Genomic DNA, 19,283 nt, shown 5'->3' on the forward strand with positions numbered 1-19,283 from the left:
TAAATGTTGACAAAAAATGCTACTACGTTTGTTGTTGTGAACGAGCGAGTCACCAGAGGTCCATAACCGGGGTCCGTATCGTAGGATACGGACCCGCTCGCCAGCCAATCAGAGCGCAGGATTTGATGGAAACCGGACCGCGAAAAGAATACATTATATTATGTAGACACGAGTGTTTTACTGGGAAATACGCCACTCGTAGTTTTCATACGAGCTCCATCTGGGACATGGAGAACCAAAACCATGACATAAATCTCTCTGTCACTCGTGAGGAAATCGATGAATTGTTTTGAAAAATTTGGGGACTTTTTGTTTGTCAATGTGTCTGTATAATAAAAAGAACTTCACACGTTGGCTTGAAGATATGAAGTTTATCTTCTCGTGTTGAGAAACTCACATTTTTCATATGAAACGCATCACAGATCTGAAGGACATATTTAAATAAGATTGGCTGCCGTTGAGTGAGGTGTATCAGATATATTCCATTCAGCTAGCATGATATTGAATGAGTCAAAGACGAGTAGCTGAATGGAATATATCTGATATACGTCGAAAAAAGCCATTATTATTATTATTATTATTATACATACACATTCCTTTCAAGTGTTCAACGCGTCTTTCTCTTTCAAAATTCTCTCAAAATCTTCCGTTTTTAACGAAGCAAACCTGGCGGCCGTGTTTGTTTACAAATTGCCCCAATCGCTTGCTAGTGTTGAAGTTTTACATCTCCAACGTGTGACATCACATTGTCTTGACAACCATGCAATATCGTAAACTATATTCAACACTCGTTCTCCATTGGGTAGAGTGACGTAATACACGTAGGATAAGCGATATGCTAACAATATTGCATGCTATCAAACCAAATGAATGAAACCCAGTACTGTAGAAGGGAATAGAACACGTTTTTATTCCATCGAAAAAGTGGCCTGTATGTATAGTATTTCCCAATATTTCACTCTGATGACGTCACTCCCAGTGTTTTGCCGCTGACTGGATGCGCGTTGTCAAAATAGCGAACCGGTTCAATTTTTTATCAACTTGCGCATGTTTTTTGTGGATGCGTCTATATAATATAAAGCACATTACACGGTGGTGCGAAGCTATGAAGTTTGTCGTCTTGTGTTGAAAAATATTTTCACTCGTTCACTTCACTCACTCGTGAATACGTTCACCACTCGAAGATAAACTTCATGCCTTCGTACAACCGTGTAATATCCTCTGTATATCCGAACTTACAAACCAGAAGCTGATTATTTTTCAACAACAGCACATGTCGATGTGTTTTATTCCACTTGTACCACAGCAGTTTCAAAATCTGAACAGCATTGTTTTTAATTAAACATTGGCATGGCTTAGTTTTTATCGGTTTATAGTCACCAAACACATTAGTCGCGTAAAAGCCACTATAAACAATCATTCTCTCACAAGCATGATTTCTTTTCTTTCTCCCTTTTAAAGAAGCCATTTCAGAATCCATAAAATGTGCAAAGTCCTTTGTCTTAAAGACTTGTCAGTAAACGTTACAGCTTCGTCTCTGAGTGTTACAAAACTCTGACATCGGAGACTCCTTCCGTAAATCCTCACAAAAAAACTTCTCCGTGTGTTTTTGAAATCTGTCCATATCAATCATCTGTCATACAAGTTTATGTCTACGTTGTTCCTATTGACCCTTCCCACTCACGTGACCTTCGTAAACGCGACCGCCATTTTGGACATGAAGAAATAACAGTTTATGGCACAGACCCTTTCGGTTCTCGCTCATCTAGCTGCTACAATGACTGCTTAGACTGCAACAATAATACCTAACACACATTTAAGTATCCGTCGTAAAGACGTGAAACTCGTCAAGTGACGAGTGTGTTCATTGATAAGCTAACACAATCTAGAAGTAGACATACCATCACACTGCCCTGGCGCTGTGTACAGTTTACCTTCTGTGGCTTGTGCACTCACTATTTGCCATTACTTTCTTCAACCCAGTGTTCGAACTATGCCGATATTTTCGGGGGGTCCCTTTTTTCCCCTTGGGGGGGGGGTGCTTGCGCTTGTCTCAGAGCGCGGATCTCCAAACACATGAGAAGCCTATCTTACGCACATATCACGCGGACTCCACACACGCATCGTGTCTGAAGTCATAACTCATCAGGGGAAATCGTGTCCGCATTGGCATGTTCAAAAAACAACCTCGCGTCAACAATGATACCACACGCAAGAAAAAAAAAACAGTCAGGCTACTCAACACATCTGATCCACAGCAGCACCAAAGCATCACTGGAAATCATGTCAACAACCAATCTTCCATTTCAACACGCGTCAACAAACAAATGGCACCACAAACATGAACGAATCGGTCAGGCTACCGATTCCAAACCCACAGCAGACGAATAATTAAATGCATCTTACCTTAAAGCAGAATCGACCACAAAGAAAGTGTGTTGGCACTGTTGGCACACTTCCTTTCTACTAGTTTGTGTCCCCAACCTGGCAGCAGCAGTCGTTGTCATATCGGTTTATTTTATCTTTGATGTAAACGCAACACTTCGGATATGCAAATGCTTCCCGTTACACACGATTGCTATGTCAATAAACATCATTTTGGCAATATTTTAGAGACCCTCCATCTTCTCCGTCGGTCAGCATCTGTCGGGATCCGATAAAATGATAAATCTTGCCTTGTGTGTTGATGGTTACTACATCCAGGTGCACAACAATATAATGGCATGATGGAAGTCTTGCTGAAAGTAAAAACTTTCTTTGATGGCTATATTCCTTTCGATGCTTCGCCGTCATTCCTCGTTGTTGGCTGTGGTAGACTACTGGTAGTTCATGTCCAAAATGGTAGCCGCATTTGTCGTGACGTCACGTGGGATGGGTCCATAGAAACAATAATGTACGCTGTAATCGAGAATGAAACGATTCTTTCGAACGAATCAGAATCAAGAACGCAATAATTCTAGTCACATGAATGGTATTGCCGATCCTCCAAATGATCCTGCGGCAAGATATCAAGTCAAAGTCCTTCCCACGCCTTACAGTACCTGGTATTCCTAGGCAGTCTCCCACTCAAGTACTAACCAGGCCCAACCTGTATGTGGCGCATCGGGCGGCGCCGATCTCCGTTTCCATAGCCCTCGGCCTCTCGCCTATTACATAGCTAGGGTTACAGTGGGGGGCTAGTCCTCTGGTAACCACGAGAGTTTAACTCCCCATGCACAGCGTGTCTTGCCAGATGGCGGTAGGTACCATTTTTATGATGGTCTTTGGTATGACCCGACCGTGAATAGAACTCACGATCTCCCGATCGAGAGGCGGACACACTACCACTAGGCCACTAGTCGGTTGCGGCAAGGTATACTCGCTTATAAATATACTTCTTTTTGGGCGTGGTTGTGTAATTTCTTCTCAAGTGAAGGTGAAAGTGATGGCTGGGATATGATTTTACAATAGTACGAACATATTTTGTTTAACTAACTATCTAACTCGCCTGCTAACTGTTTTGCGATTTACCGTAAAATATAGATCAGGAAAGAAAACAAATCAGTTGTTCAGATTTGTTTGTTCATTTGTTTATTTGTTTGGTCGTTTCTCCAAATATGGTCTTGTCAATAAGTCTAATGGTTGCTCGTTCCGTGTTCTACCAATTTATTAAATAATTAGCTAAGTGGATGAGCAGCGTGAGCATGGCAGCCGTCCACGTGTGTTTTTACTGGCTCACGCCGACATGATTTGTGACTTTCCCACGTTTATCTTCATCCACTTAAACTCTTCACGCAGCAACACAGCTTGTATTTTATTTATTTATTTTTTTTTGCTTTTTAGCATCCTTTTGCAGCCAAGAGACTGTTCATGTTTTGTTCAGTCAGCTAATGTTGTCATTTATTACGCGAAAGAAATAAAATAATGTATTGAATCCTTTCCCGATATTGCTAGACCAGCCAAAGACAGTCGTGCCGCATTTTACAAATGGATCTGATGGTCAAAACTTCCTCTCCAAAGAATGAAATTTGAGTCCTGCAGAAGGATTTTGTCAGAGATAGCGAGCATAGAAAGAGAGAAAAAGAACTGGGGAAAGAGAGAGAGAGAGAGAGCGAGAGAGAGAGAGGTAAAAAGGTCCTCCTGTGTTTTAACACAAGTGTCTGAACAGGAGATAATGGCGAGACTGCGGGATATAAATGATGCATTTGCTTCTCTCGGCCCTGATAATGGCGGTTTTGGGGAAAGGGGGGGAAAGTTCATCGCTCTCTTATCAAAGCGCTCTGACATTTCTCCTTCAGCTGTAAAATTTCATATCGCATATCTCTCTTTTTCAAGCTCGAAGGCCCTTTTTGTGGAGCAATAAGCCACATTCCATTTCTGCCCCACATGCTTTGGCCGGTATATTAATTTAGGGCCCTGTTTGGCCCGACTATAGCGATGTTCGCGATAGCTAGAACACCGCTTTCACTTTTCTTATGACTCTCATGGCTTTTAGAAATAGCTCGAGAGCCATGAGGTATTTATAACACACTGCTGTAGCATTTGGATTTGGTTCTCGCGTTCAGTTATTCAAGAAAATCCTTACAATTACTGTTGTTACGGTTTCTCAAACATTTCGCAGTCATTTTGACTCTGAATCTCTCAAATTAAGGGTGGGTGATGTGGTGGAAATATCATATCACGATTCTTCAAGACATTTCTATGACAGACGATTTGTAGTTTTGCTAACGTTGACAAAAATATTATTGTATTTTCTGTTTGTATGTATATATGTGCAAAAAAAATAATGAAAAGGAGGGGAAAAACATATCTTTAAAAATGTTACCTTTTTAAAACTTAAGTATGACATTTTAACCTCAGATCAGCTACATCCAGTCAGTTTGTAATTATTTATTTATTTATTTTGTTATAAAATGATATCACAGTATCTCAGAAAAGCATATTGTGAGTTTTTTTTCTTCTTCTTCTGGCTGTTAGGGATCACCAGAGCGGATCATCCAGATCCGCATATTTGATTAGGCATTTATTTATTTATTTTACACCAGAGGTGGGGCGGCACGGTGGTGTAGTGGTTAGCGCTGTTGCCTCACAGCAAGAAGGTCCGGGTTCGAGCCCCGTGGCCGGCGAGGGCCTTTCTGTGCGGAGTTTGCATGTTCTCCCCGTGTCCGTGTGGGTTTCCTCCGGGTGCTCCGGTTTCCCCCACAGTCCAAAGACATGCAGGTTAGGTTAACTGGTGACTCTAAATTGAGCGTAGGTGTGAATGTGAGTGTGAATGGTTGTCTGTGTCTATGTGTCAGCCCTGTGATGACCTGGCGACTTGTCCAGGGTGTACCCCGCCTTTCGCCCGGAGTCAGCTGGGATAGGCTCCAGCTTGCCTGCGACCCTGCAGAACAGGATAAAGCGGCTAGAGATAATGAGATGAGATGAGATTTTACACCAGACGTCCTTCCTGATGCAACCCTTCCCAATCTTATCCAGGCTTGGAACCAGCACTAAGTATGCACTGGCTTGTTCAACCCCAGTGGCTGGGTATTTTACCTAATCTGTATGTCTTTGAACTGTGGGAGGAAACCAGAGCACCCAGAAGAAACCCACACAGACACAGGGAGAACATATGAACTCCACACAGAAAGGTCCTCGTCAACCGTGAAGTTCGAACCCAGAACCTTCTTGTTGTGAAGCCACAGTGCCAACCACTACGTCACCGTGCCGCCAGAAAAGCATATTGAGACAGTTTATCATTATATCATCCCAGCCCTAACACAAACACTGTATTAGACATTATTACTCAAGTGGACACCATAATATTGTGATCATTTATTGAACCTTTAATCCATGAACTTTCCACCGCACAGAACAAGTTGACATTATTTGTGGATTCGTTATCGCATTCTCTTCCACTCAATATAATATAACAATAATCTCATCTCATTATCTCTCGCCACTTTATCCTGTTCGACAGGGTCGCAGGCAAGCTGGAGCCTATCCCAGCTGACTACGGGTGAAAGGCGGGGTACACCCTGGACAAGTCGCCAGGTCATCACAGGGCTGACACATAGACACAGACAACCATTCACACCTACGGTCAATTTAGAGTCACCAGTTAACCTAACCTGCATGTCTTTGGACTGTGGGGGAAACCGGAGCACCCGGAGGAAACCCACGCGGACAACATGCAAACTCCGCACAGAAAGGCCCTCGCCGGCCACGGGGCTCGAACCCGGACCTTCTTGCTGTGAGGCGACAGCGCTAACCACTACACCACCGTGCCACTCTGTTTCATTATCAATTACCTCTTTTATCCCATTGAAAATTTAAATAAATAAATAACTAAATAAAAAGACTATGTAGAGTGGTGAAATGGCATTTTTGTGGAAATACTAACTAAAAGCTAATCACTTTGACTACTAATTCGGTGTATCCAGTCTAAAAAAGCATAATGTCCAAATAAAAGCCCACTCAGACAACTTTATCAGAGATGCAGAGTGAAAAGAACAGCATTTATTATTATACAAGTGAGGTTGTAAGTAAATCTACGACTGTTAACCTCAACTCTTACTTTAGATTTAACCATTTATTAACTTTGCTTGTTTGCAAGGTCGGGTCAAATCCTTGTCACACCAAGGTGTCATCTTATCTTATACTTCTTTAAACTCTTTTTAGGATTTTTCCCATTTCCTGTCCAGTTTGATCTTGCCAATTCCACCCACTAGCTAACTTGGTGCCCATCATATGAAAGCTACGAACCAGGGAGGGTGGAGCAATCATGTGCTTCCTCTGAGGCACATAAAACCAATCTCTGCATCTTTTCAAACTGCATCTTTCCATGGAAAGCCTAAAGGTTAGAGATGCAGCTTTGGGACCAAAAGGTCGCCGGTTCAATTCCCTGGACCAGCTGAAGTGCCCTTGAGCAAGGCACCTAACCCCCCAACTGCTCACTGGGCTGCTCACTGCTGTGAGTATGTCAGGGTCTTGTTGTATGTCGCTCTGTATAAGCACATCTGCTAAATGCCTGTAATGTAATGCTGCTCATGCAGTGTCACAGAGCTACGTCACACACTCAGACGAACACTATCGACCCTCTTCTATATACATGTATGTATCCACAGATTGGTTAGCATTTTAACAACAGTGTAATTGACAAAGGAGAGAGTATGCCCCTCCTGGCCAGTTTTGCTCCCTTGGCTCCCAGCCACAGGTGGCTGTAGTGTCATCTGGATTTATACTCATGATCTCAGGATGATGGGGTGAAATCTTTTCTGTTGCATCCCTCGGGAGCCAACACATGTATTAACTGATTGTTTGTTTAAATTTTAACAAAATACGCCATTCATGAAATATCAGTGAAGGGAACCTTGATTTTAAAGTCTTACCAAGGAATCAACAGGAGTCCTGTCTTCGACCCTTAGCTTGAGTTGATTTTTATAACCTTGAGGTTCTTGTATGAATTTGATCTTACAGATCTTCATATATGTATACCATGTCTGTGCTTCTATCATTTGGGACTTTCTCCAGCAAAAAGGACAGAATGGTAATCTTCACTGTCAGAAAAGAAGGTACCTTTCCTTGCCAGGGTGGTACCATCAGGGGTAAATCTTTTGTCCCTTTAGTATGTCTTTTTATCTAAGAAGGTGCATGTGGTGTAATAGCTTTTAAGGAACCGCTTTAAAGATACAACAGTGCTCCTTAAGGTCCAAATGTGTACCTTAACTTATTTTTAAAGATATCTACTAAAGGTGGGCGGCACGGTGGTGTAGTGGTTAGCGCTGTCGCCTCACAGCAAGAAGGTCCGGGTTCGAGCCCCGTGGCCGGCGAGGGCCTTTCTGTGCGGAGTTTGCATGTTCTCCCCGTGTCCGCGTGGGTTTCTTCCGGGTGCTCCGGTTTCCCCCACAGTCCAAAGACATGCAGGTTAGGTTAACTGGTGACTCTAAATTGACCGTGAGTGTGAATGGTTGTCTGTGTCTATGTGTCAGCCCTGTGATGACCTGGCGACTTGTCCAGGGTGTACCCCGCCTTTCGCCCGTAGTCAGCTGGGATAGGCTCCAGCTCGCCTGCGACCCTGTAGAACAGGATAAAGCAGCTAGAGATAATGAGATGAGATGAGATCTACTAAAGGTACAAAAGTTGTCCCCTTGATGATACCAGCCTAGGAACAAGTACAGTCTTCTGAGAGTGTACGGTGGTACAATAGACAAGCTGCCTCTTCAGGTCGAGTTACATATGTTGCTCAGTTTGCTTGTGCCCCTTTGTGATTACAAGCACCATACTTGTTTGGAATCTATAAACAGTACACAGCTTGCCTGTGTGGTTGTTGTAGGACATGCAGGTCATTCTGAAAATGTTTTTATAGCACATTATCACACAACTTGTAAAACTGCATAGATGGGATAATAATAATAAAAAAATAATGACTCCACGCAAAACATTTCACCATTAAAGATGAAGCAAACAGATGCCTATGTGGAGCATCTTTCTGAGGGTCCTATCGAGAAAAGGATCTGCCCCCAGACAAAAGGGACATTCATGCCTCTGCCAAGTATCTGCAGAGGGAAGGGCCAGGCCTCAGAGAGGAGCGACAGATGATGATCTTATCAAGGGAGGAGGGGAGTGATGAAGGGATTTATGGGTGGACCAGAGAGCTTGCTCTTTGGTCAAATTGTCAGCTGCTCCTTGCCAGGATCATGGCATTTTTGTACTTGGCGATGAGAGACCTGGAGAGGGAGGGCTTTGTGATGCATGCACAAATACAGAAGGTTGGAAAATGGCATACAGTAGACACTGGAGAAATTGCAAGTGCATCACTGTCTACTAGTATCAGAAGGAGCCAAAAAGCATTGACATAGTCCTTGCAGCAGAATCAAAAGTCCAAGGGGTGTAGCTGGACAAATTAATGAGCATTACATTACAGGTATTTAGCAAATGCTGTTCTTCAGAGAGACATACAACATACCCAGAGTAGCCTGGGGAGCAGTTGAGGGTTAGGTGCCTTGTTCAAGGGCAGTTAAGTCATTCCTGTCGGCCCAGGGTATCAAACCGGCAACCTGTTAGTCCCAAAGCTGTTTCTCTAACCAGTAGGCCATGGCTTCCCATGAGCCAACCCCTAACCCATGAGACACTCAGCAACAAACACACTTCTCCAAACTGAAACACACTGAGCTGTCTCCACTCCCTGGACTTTGGTTTAGAGTCTACCCAGGTACACGAAACTGAATCAGGTCTGACTCCACCCCCAGGACTTTTGGGTCAACTCTGCCTACCTACAAGACCTTCATCAGATCTGACTCCACCCCTTGACTTTTGGTTAGACTCTACCCAGTTACAGGAAACTCCGCCCCAGGATTTTTGCTGTATCAGGTCTGACTAATCTCTGGAACCATAATTCCTTGTTTTCAAATATTTTCATTGTGGGGGAAATGGAAGCTTACAACCATCCCTCACTCATTTTGGTCACAACATTGCTTAGTTTCTCATTTGTAAAACGTTAAACTCTCCTCAACTTTTTCATGGGATTCATTCTACTCAGTTGTTGCCAAAAATTGCCCACACTCATTAGAAATGAGTGAGTCCTGGCCGCTTTGTTGTGTTGCATCTCTGCTGATTTGAATGCAGGCATAAAAATTATACAGATAAAATATTGTCCTCGAAAGAGATCTTAGCCACCTGTATTCAGAATTTTTAGGAATTCTAATTATAAAACGTGATATCATTAACCTTTGTTCTGAGTTTCGAAAAAGGCGTAACCATCAGCCTTGCCCCTTGCCCTGGATTCTACCATTCCTAGCTTGGCTTGTTTGCAAGATGGTGTTGAATCAGTAGAATATCATTCTTCTAACCACTCAAACAGCCGAAAGAAAATATCCCCCCAAAAAACGCCCTTCAGATTGTAGCTCTAAATGGTCCATCGGTCAGAGTGAGCAATCTTGTCATGACTATTTCTGACCTCAGCGATTCAGTGGCCTATGCCACATCATTCTTCATGGGCTCACGAGCTTACATCTCCAAACATGCAGACACACACAGCTCTGACTGCACATGCTGGAGATAAGACGCCGTTGGATGACACCACTGTTTATCCCCTCGCAGTGTATCCGGAATGGTGATGGCTGTCTGGAAAGCGCCAGCTTTTTCCCAGCCTTTCCATGATGGATCAGTGCAGATATTCTCCTGCCGTATATCTCGATCTCATTATCCATAAAGAGACGACATCTAAGCACTGGTACCCAATGGAGGGACGAAGGGAGGTGTTGATTATGCGTCCCAGGGGCTGGCCATGATAGTGGAGCCTTTGCTCTTGGGTTTGTTTCGAATCCACAACAGCTGGGAGGAAGCAGCCTTGGAACAGCCCACAAACAACTGGCAGATGATCACAATCCAACTCCAAATACCCTCCTGCCACATGTGCAGCTCCAAACAGATGCATGGACACACACCAACTGCAGCAAGGACTGTACCGAAAGTGTCAAGCAGAGGCAAAACGGAGCGCGTGTGTGTCTTTTAAGGCCAGGAGGTCTTATCAGAGTAGTGACACACTTGCAACTAGGATGTGTTGAGAGGTTTTGTGTATGTATTTTTGTGAAAACGATGAAGTCTTACAGTAAAATTGAAAGAGATGTTCAGTAGTGAATAGAACGTTCCTTCTGATAGCTCCGCTTTGTACACTAATGTACAGATTGCTATGCCAAGCTTGACTAATCCTTACAGATTTAAAGATTCTTATCTCTTATGTCGCAACTTTTGTCGTTCATTTGACAAGAAAACGTCGTGACAGTAGAGCAATGCTTTCCGTGTATTCTAAGTTGCGAAATGACATATATAAAATCAAATGGGTTTTAGTGTGGAGTCAGACATTATATATTATATGTAACATTTATTCCACGAAATCAAGTCGTACATGAGCTGATGGCCGATGAGGTGCTATAAGCCACGTACAATGAGATTGTATGGAATAACTGTTTTATTCTGTCTTTATTCACTGGATTTTGCAAAACAAAGCATTTTTATTTTTTTTCAAATTCAATAAATAAAAACTTTATACAAAACGTCCGACAAAATCATATGTATATGAGCTGATATCTTAGTAGTAGAGTAGCCAATCAGAGCGCGCGATTGCTCATATATCCAGTGAATGTGGATAGAATAATATATAACAGTTTCAGTCAAGAAGACATTGACTTCCAACAACCGCATATAGATAGCTTCTCACAAAAACAATACAACAGGATAACTAGCAAACTAGCCAGTGAACCAACAGCCTTACATATTCAACCCCATGACTGATCCTCATTGCTAAACCAGGCTAGTTCAAATCCATGATTACTAGGAACCTGTAGGAATGTCATTGCAGTGTAACATACTGAAGAGCTAATGCTAACAGAGCAGCTAATACAAATTCGGCCAATTGTTCTTTATCGATGAAGACCTTATAAAATGGTGGATAATTTGGTGCCCTACGTATTGAATCCCATAGATCATGCTGTCAACATAGACGTCAGTCATTTACATATGGTAGCAAGCTCGTAAGCGACCTGTTGGATACGTGTCATTATCAAGGCAGCTGTGATATTTAGCAAACAAGTCACCTTATGCACGAGCAAGGGATTGCTGGTGAATTTCCATACCGGCAAACCGACAAGGCAGAGTGTTGGTGATACATGGCTGATATTTAAAGAGAGAAAAACGCCCAAGAGTAGGTCAGGATAAAGTTCAGGGCTCACGTCAGTCCTTCAGGCTCACAAAGAGCATGTGAAATGAACATGGACGCAGTATTTACTACAGATCTTATAGAGACACACTGTCTGAATTTAGTTTGAGAGTCGCAAATGATGTCCTTCATGATCTTTCACTACTTGTCAGTCGATTGCCCATTGACAAGGAATAAAATGGCAGGTTTAATAATACAACCCCGATTCCAAAAAAGTTGGGACAAAGTACAAATTGTAAATAAAAACGGAATGCAATAATTTACAAATCTCAAAATTGATATTGTATTCACAATAGAACATAGACAACATATCAAATGTCGAAAGTGAGACATTTTGAAATTTCATGCCAAATATTGGCTCATTTGAAATTTCATGACAGCAACACATCTCAAAAAAGTTGGGACAGGGGCAATAAGAGGCTGGAAAAGTTAAAGGTACAAAAAAGGAACAGCTGGAGGACCAAATTGCAACTCATTAGGTCAATTGGCAATAGGTCATTAACATGACTGGGTATAAAAAGAGCATCTTGGAGTGGCAGCGGCTCTCAGAAGTAAAGATGGGAAGAGGATCACCAATCCCCCTAATTCTGCGCCAACAAATAGTGGAGCAATATCAGAAAGGAGTTCGACAGTGTAAAATTGCAAAGAGTTTGAACATATAATCATCTACAGTGCATAATATCATCAAAAGATTCAGAGAATCTGGAAGAATCTCTGTGCGTAAGGGTCAAGGCCGGAAAACCATACTGGGTGTCCGTGATCTTCGGGCCCTTAGACGGCACTGCATCACATACAGGCATGCTTCTGTATTGGAAATCACAAAATGGGCTCAGGAATATTTCCAGAGAACATTATCTGTGAACACAATTCACCGTGCCATCCGCCGTTGCCAGCTAAAACTCTATAGTTCAAAGAAGAAGCCGTATCTAAACATGATCCAGAAGCGCAGACATCTTCTCTGGGCCAAGGCTCATTTAAAATGGACTGTGGCAAAGTGGAAAACTGTTCTGTGGTCAGACGAATCAAAATTTGAAGTTCTTTATGGAAAATCAGGGACGCCGTGTCATTCAGACTAAAGAGGAGAAGGACGACCCAAGTTGTTATCGGCGCTCAGTTCAGAAGCCTGCATCTCTGATGGTATGGGGTTGCATTAGTGCGTGTGGCATGGGCAGCTTACACATCTGGAAAGACACCATCAATGCTGAAAGGTATATCCAGGTTCTAGAGCAACATATGCTCCCATCCAGACGACGTCTCTTTCAGGGAAGACCTTGCATTTTCCAACACGACAATGCCAAACCACATACTGCACCAATTACAGCATCATGGCTGCATAGAAGAAGGGTCCGGGTACTGAACTGGCCAGCCTGCAGTCCAGATCTTTCACCCATAGAAAACATTTGGCGCATCATAAAACGGAAGATACGACAAAAAAGACCTAAGACAGTTGAGCAACTAGAATCCTACATTAGACAAGAATGGGTTAACATTCCTATCCCTAAACTTGAGCAACTTGTCTCCTCAGTCCCCAGACATTTACAGACTGTTGTAAAGAGAAAAGGGGATGTCTCACAGTGGTAAACATGGCCTTGTCCCAACTTTTTTGAGATGTGTTGTTGTCATGAAATTTAAAATCCCCTAATTTTTCTCTTTAAATGATACATTTTCTCAGTTTAAACATCTGATATGTCATCTATGTTCTATTCTGAATAAAATATGGAATTTTGAAACTTCCACATCATTGCATTCCGTTTTTATTTACAATTTGTACTTTGTCCCAACTTTTTTGGAATCGGGGTTGTAATTATCAAAACAAAGTGATGCCCAAAGACCCAGAAGATGACGTTTGAGGATACCCTGATGGCTCAGGAGTACAAAAAGAGCTAACTGGAGTGAACAGGGATGAATATCACAATGAACCTAGTTGATTTTGATCCACAAGAAACATGGCCCGGAAGCACACACTTGAGCTGTGTATGTCTACTCCCTTTCCATTCCTTCTAAACAGACCCTCATGATACCGAGATGCAGTTATCATAACAGTTTGATTAATCGCCATCCTAAAAAAAGTACACTAAATAATCGCCTGATAAGATAGCGAGGCTCGGGGAGCTAGCGGAGCGTTAGCTGCAGCACAGCTAATTAAGGCTGAGATCTGCGCAGCTCTAACAAGAGGCCTTGGCCCCTTCCTGGAAAAACAGAAATAGACCCTGTAGAGGCAGCCAGAAGCCCTGTAATGTCTCAGTGAGGCTTTATCAGCGAGGGGGAGGCGCTCGTTCAGGAGAGGTTAGCATCCTGTTGCTTTGATAAAGTCCATCTGATGGAGCACAGCTATGAGGACAGGTGGACACAGCATGAAGTTTGTGTCATACATACTCACTCACTCAGTCTCACACGGTTAAGGAAAGAGGCCCATTCGAAGAATTATCAAGAATTTCACAGCACGTACACAGATAGTCAGTCTTAACGGTTGTGTCATGATTGGCATATGGAAGATGAAATGTCATCTCAGATCATAGTTGTTGTTGGGGTTTTTTTCAAACAACAAAAGCAGTTGAGCTATTGCGCTTTGAATTATCGAATTCTTAAATAATGTGCATCAGTTCATTGCAATTTTATTGGATTTTTTTTTTTTAAACTGATCCACACTGTAATGTAGTAGGAAGTCAAATGTGTGTTCTGGAGAACAAATCAAATCAAAATCAAATCAAGTTTATTTGTATAGCGCTTTTAACAATAAACATTGTCGCAAAGCAGCTTTACAGAATTTGAACGACTTAAAACATGAGCTAATTTTATCCCTAATCTATCCCCAATGAGCAAGCCTGTGGCGACGGTGGCAAGGAAAAACTCCCTCAGATGACATGAGGAAGAAACCTCGAGAGGAACCAGACTCAAAAGGGAACCCATCCTCATTTGGGCAACAACAGACAGCCTGACTATAATATTAACAGTTTTAACAGGTATAACCCTCAACTGTCCTCATGGGGCCGTCCTTCACAGGAGTGGGGCGATAAAACTCCGACCAGACACAGGGCACCAGGATGGATCAAGCAGGTCCGAGGGGCAGAAGAGGCCAGCATCTCAATCCCAGGATCAACATGTAACTCAGAGGGACAGATTGTGGGGGGGAGAGAGAGAGAAAGAAAACACAGGTTGTTAGGTATGCCCTAAAAATGACAAGTATTAAATCTGTGTGGTAGACTCGCAGAGACGAGTCTTTACATCAGGCATAACACACAACAGTGGCATGTTAATATGGTAAAAAATATCATGACCTGCTCTGGCTGGATGCTTGATTGGGTGATGGGAGCACACTCCTCAGCAATGATGAGATGCAGATGGGACCCTTAGGGCTGGCCAAGACAATTCAGTTACATTTCACCGGGTCTGGGACATGCGACAGAATGTCTGACGGCCGATTCCCTGCAGGCTACGATAGCCAGTCGAGGTCTCCACCCTCTCCACCAAAAGATTTCCTGTTGACTCCATGTAACTCAGAGGGACAGATTTGGGGTGGGGGGGGAGGGAAAGAAAACACAGGTTGTTAGGTATGCCCAATGTCACCTGAATAAGTAGGAGCAGTATACATATTGCACCGAGTACAAGCAGGGACTCCGGCAACTAACTATGACAGCATAACTAAAAGGAGAGAGCCAGAAGGTAACACAGGCATGAGGGAGCCCCGGGACATAAAGCAGCCAGCCACTACATCGTCAACAAACTCGAGTGAGCAAGCAAGTGGGGACTGACAGCATCCGTACATCCCAGTTTACCAGAACAGGGGACTTGGGCTGGTTTGGAAAGTCTGAAAACATGTGGGACTTTTTTCCAGACCTGTAAAAGTATAGAAATACAGAAATGTTTTGGAAAAACTAGAGATATGAACTAGCCCTGCAATGACCTGGCGACTTGTCCAGGGTGTACCCCGCCTCTCGCCTATAGTCAGCTGGGATAGGCTCCAGCTTGCCTGCGAACCTGTACAGGATAAACGGCTACAGATAATGGATGGATAGATATGAACTAAAGACAGTGCATGGGTTTAGTTTAGTTGAGTTTATTTGCCAATACAAAGCAAGAGTACATCTCAGCTTGTTTGTGAAGGGTTGATGATGGTTGGTGGATTTCTCGCGTCGAAGGCAACGCATGAGTATCTGGCGACACTAGTGATGACTCTTTTCGTGAGCGAAGAGACCAGTCCTAGAGCCACAAGCCTTGTCACATATGCTGCACTGGTACAAAGGGCTGGTAGTGGTGTTAGTGGCCTTCCTCTTGGCACGCTTCTCATTCAGTAGATCAATTCGCCTCTCCTCAAAGACCTGGATGCACTTGCTGCAAGTGCTGCGCCATGTCACACGGACTTTGGCAGTGCTTTCCCAGGTGTCAGGGTTGATTCCACATCTCTTGAGGTTGTGTTTGAGCGTGTCCTTGTATCTCAACCTCGGCCTGCCCACTGACCTCATTCTACAGCTCAGTTGACTAAAGAGAAGCGCTTTAGGTATTCTCGTGTCTGCCATTCAAGCTGTGCCTTGATGATCTGGCTTTCCACACTGGGGACACCACAACGGTCTCAGACCTTGACATTAGAAACATTATCCTGCCACTTAATGCCACAGATGGACCTCAGACAACATTGTTGAAACTGCTCCAGAAGTTTGATGTGGCGACGGTAGGTTGTCCACGTCTTGCAGCCAAGGGTAACACAGGAAAGTTATCGACTTATTTCTGATGCGGTCCTTGACTGTGGGGAGCACCTTGAGCTTGAGTTACTGTTTTCTGGAGTTCCCAATCTTCTCCCAGTGTTCATCTGGGTTTCCTCCAGGTTCTCCGGTTTCCTCCTTTGAAAACAATGGCAATTGATTCGTTCACAGTTTGTACACAATGATGACGTAGTACGTATGCACGCGCATTTTGGCAATGGAAGTATGGCGGAGATCAACAGCTTGTCAGGGGATTAGCAACAAAAGATCGCAAATGTTACCCCAACAAGTTGACTTTGACAAATGGTGACTGACTTCCAGATCTTGGGTTATAATCAACAAATGAGAAAACTATGTCCTTACAACAAATTGCACCTACATGGCAGGGTAAGTAGCCTATTATTTGGGGTTGTGGGCTTGTAGTTAATGTAGTTCAGAGCTCTATGATATAGTCATTATGCAAACATGAATTGTGCTTCTGTGTTATTGTCCTTTCAAATTTAACTTGGGCTATTACTCTCCTTACCATATCAAAAATCATATGCCTTGCCTCTGTAACTTCGATAGATGGATAACCATAACTGATGTAAAATGAGCGCTTCAGACGCGAGCATTTTTGATTGTGCCCTCATTCCAGTCAACACGTTTAATCACTTGCAGCCACAGATGCCGTCGGTTGCTCTGAAACGGTCGTGATCCTGTCAGAATCCTGTAAAACTTGAGTCCGCCTGTGGAATATCAATTCTGATGACCGTATATGCAACAACCAGATATTTTGATGCTGGAAACAGTTTTTATTCGATTTTAAATGCTTGCTACCTCATCTGTGTCGGTCAGAATGGCTGGGGAACAACACCACTTCCATTGCCAAAGTGAGCGCGCAACTTTTGATGACGTTGGCTGTGAAAGGATCTATAGGTGACTTTAAATTGCCCCAAGGTGTAAATCATGGTGTTCTATGATGGACATCCCATTCTGGGTTTATTCCTCAGTAATTCCAAGTGTTCCAGGGGTAGGCTCCGGATCTAGGATAGCGTAGTTACTGAAGGCGAATGAATGTATGACTGACTTTTTTTTTTTCCAGTGTTTATGTTTCTTATCTTTTTGAAGAGGAAATAAAAAAAAAAATGAACCTGAAAAAAAAGTTCTGATTTTTTAGGTATAATAAAACTGGTTTACCTCTGTCTGTCCGTCTATATCTCCATCTGACCGAAACAACCTTTTTCTCAGCAACCACAAATCATAGCTACTTGGTACCAAACTTCAGCTTGGGGTTCTATACCGTGTATACAGATTTCAGGTCTGTTGCACATCGACTTCCTGTTTCCCGACTGAATGTATTTACGAAACATAGGGTTGATTTACAAAATTTTCGTAGCACTTTTCTCAGCAACTACAAATCACAACTGCTTGATATTTGGTACCGAGCTTCAGCTTGGGGTTCTGTACCATGTATACTGTTTTCAGGTCTGTTGTACATCAACTTCCTATTTACCAACTGAATGTATTTATGAAACATATAGTGGGGATTTACAAAATTTTCGTAGCACTTTTCTCAGCAACTACAAATCACAACTGCTTGATATTTGGTACCGAGCTTCAGCTTGGGGTTCTAGACCACGTATACCGATTTCAGGTCTGTCACACATTGACTTCATGTTTACTGACGGAATGTATTTACAAAACATACAGGGTCGATTTTGACACTATTTCAAGAAGCAAAATGCTATTTCAGAATGACAGTTTACCAGGATGCTATTTGAAACCCCTGGGGAGAGACACTGCTCTTTACTTACTTGTTTCAGGGTTAATTATTCGTTGAAGTCAACATTCATAATAAGTGTCGTATTCCTTCGATTGCTTGCATTCTGATATAAGCGAGAGCGGGGGGATACGTACTGTAAGTGAGCAGTAGCTCACAGTTGATCTTGTTTTCACTGCAAGAACCCTGTTTATATTTATACTTTTCGCTTTTCAGAAGACATCTGATATTATGATGGCTTTAACTCATCCAAAGTTCTGCTTTGTCTCACAGGAGAACTTGACCTGCTGAACAAAGATGGCGAGCGGCGAGTGCAGAGTCGTCAGCAGCTTCCCGTAGGGACCACATGGGGGCCGTTTGATGGCAAGATCGAGATGAGCACTGATGGAACAAACCTGGTACGGTCCTGTTTTTTTTTTCTTCTTCTCTTTCCAACTTCCACCAATTGCGTTAATACAGATTTAAAATCCAGATGTGGTAAACCATTTTAGACGCAGTAAGGATACAGTCTGTAATAAAAAAAATGCATATTATTTTGTGAAATGGGCGGCACGGTGGTGTAGTGGTTAGCGCTGTCGCCTCACAGCAAGAAGGTCCGGGTTCGAGCCCCGTGGCCGGCGAGGGCCTTTCTGTGCGGAGTTTGCATGTTCTCCCCGTGTCCGCGTGGGTTTCCTCCGGGTGCTCCGGTTTCCCCCACAGTCCAAAGACATGCAGGTTAGGTTAACTGGTGACTCTAAATTGAGCGTAGGTGTGAATGTGAGTGTGAATGGTTGTCTGTGTCTATGTGTCAGCCCTGTGATGACCTGGCGACTTGTCCAGGGTGTACCCCGCATTTCGCCCGTAGTTAGCTGGGATAGGCTCCAGCTCGCCTGCGACCCTGTAGAACAGGATAAAGCGGCTACAGATAATGAGATGAGATGAGACAAAATACAGAGTGGTTGTGGATTTTAATACGGATGGATCACGGATGCTAATAGTTTATGGATCGGTCACGGATGTTTCAGTATATTACAGATTGGTTACCGATTTCATACGGGTGATTTATCGTAGATAAAAAATTAAGTAGTCGAAAACAATTAAATGTTTGGACTGTCAAAGTTCATAATTAAAATATCTTACCTGCATGTATATGTTTATTAAT

General features: G+C 43.0%; 1 protein-coding gene across 1 annotated transcript in view; it reads left to right on the forward strand.

The window, feature by feature from the left end:
- Positions 1-18,642, forward strand: part of zfpm2a (zinc finger protein, FOG family member 2a) — a 238,979-nt gene extending 220,337 nt beyond the window's left edge. Inside the window, exons 4-5 of the mRNA XM_060900602.1 lie at positions 18,416-18,540; positions 18,634-18,642. Coding sequence (XP_060756585.1) covers positions 18,416-18,540; positions 18,634-18,642 — 134 coding nt within the window. The remainder of the gene's footprint in view (positions 1-18,415; positions 18,541-18,633) is intronic.
- Positions 18,643-19,283: the final 641 nt, after the last annotated feature.

This window comes from Neoarius graeffei, chromosome 19 (genome assembly GCF_027579695.1).
Source record: "Neoarius graeffei isolate fNeoGra1 chromosome 19, fNeoGra1.pri, whole genome shotgun sequence".
NCBI classification, from domain to species: domain Eukaryota; kingdom Metazoa; phylum Chordata; class Actinopteri; order Siluriformes; family Ariidae; genus Neoarius; species Neoarius graeffei.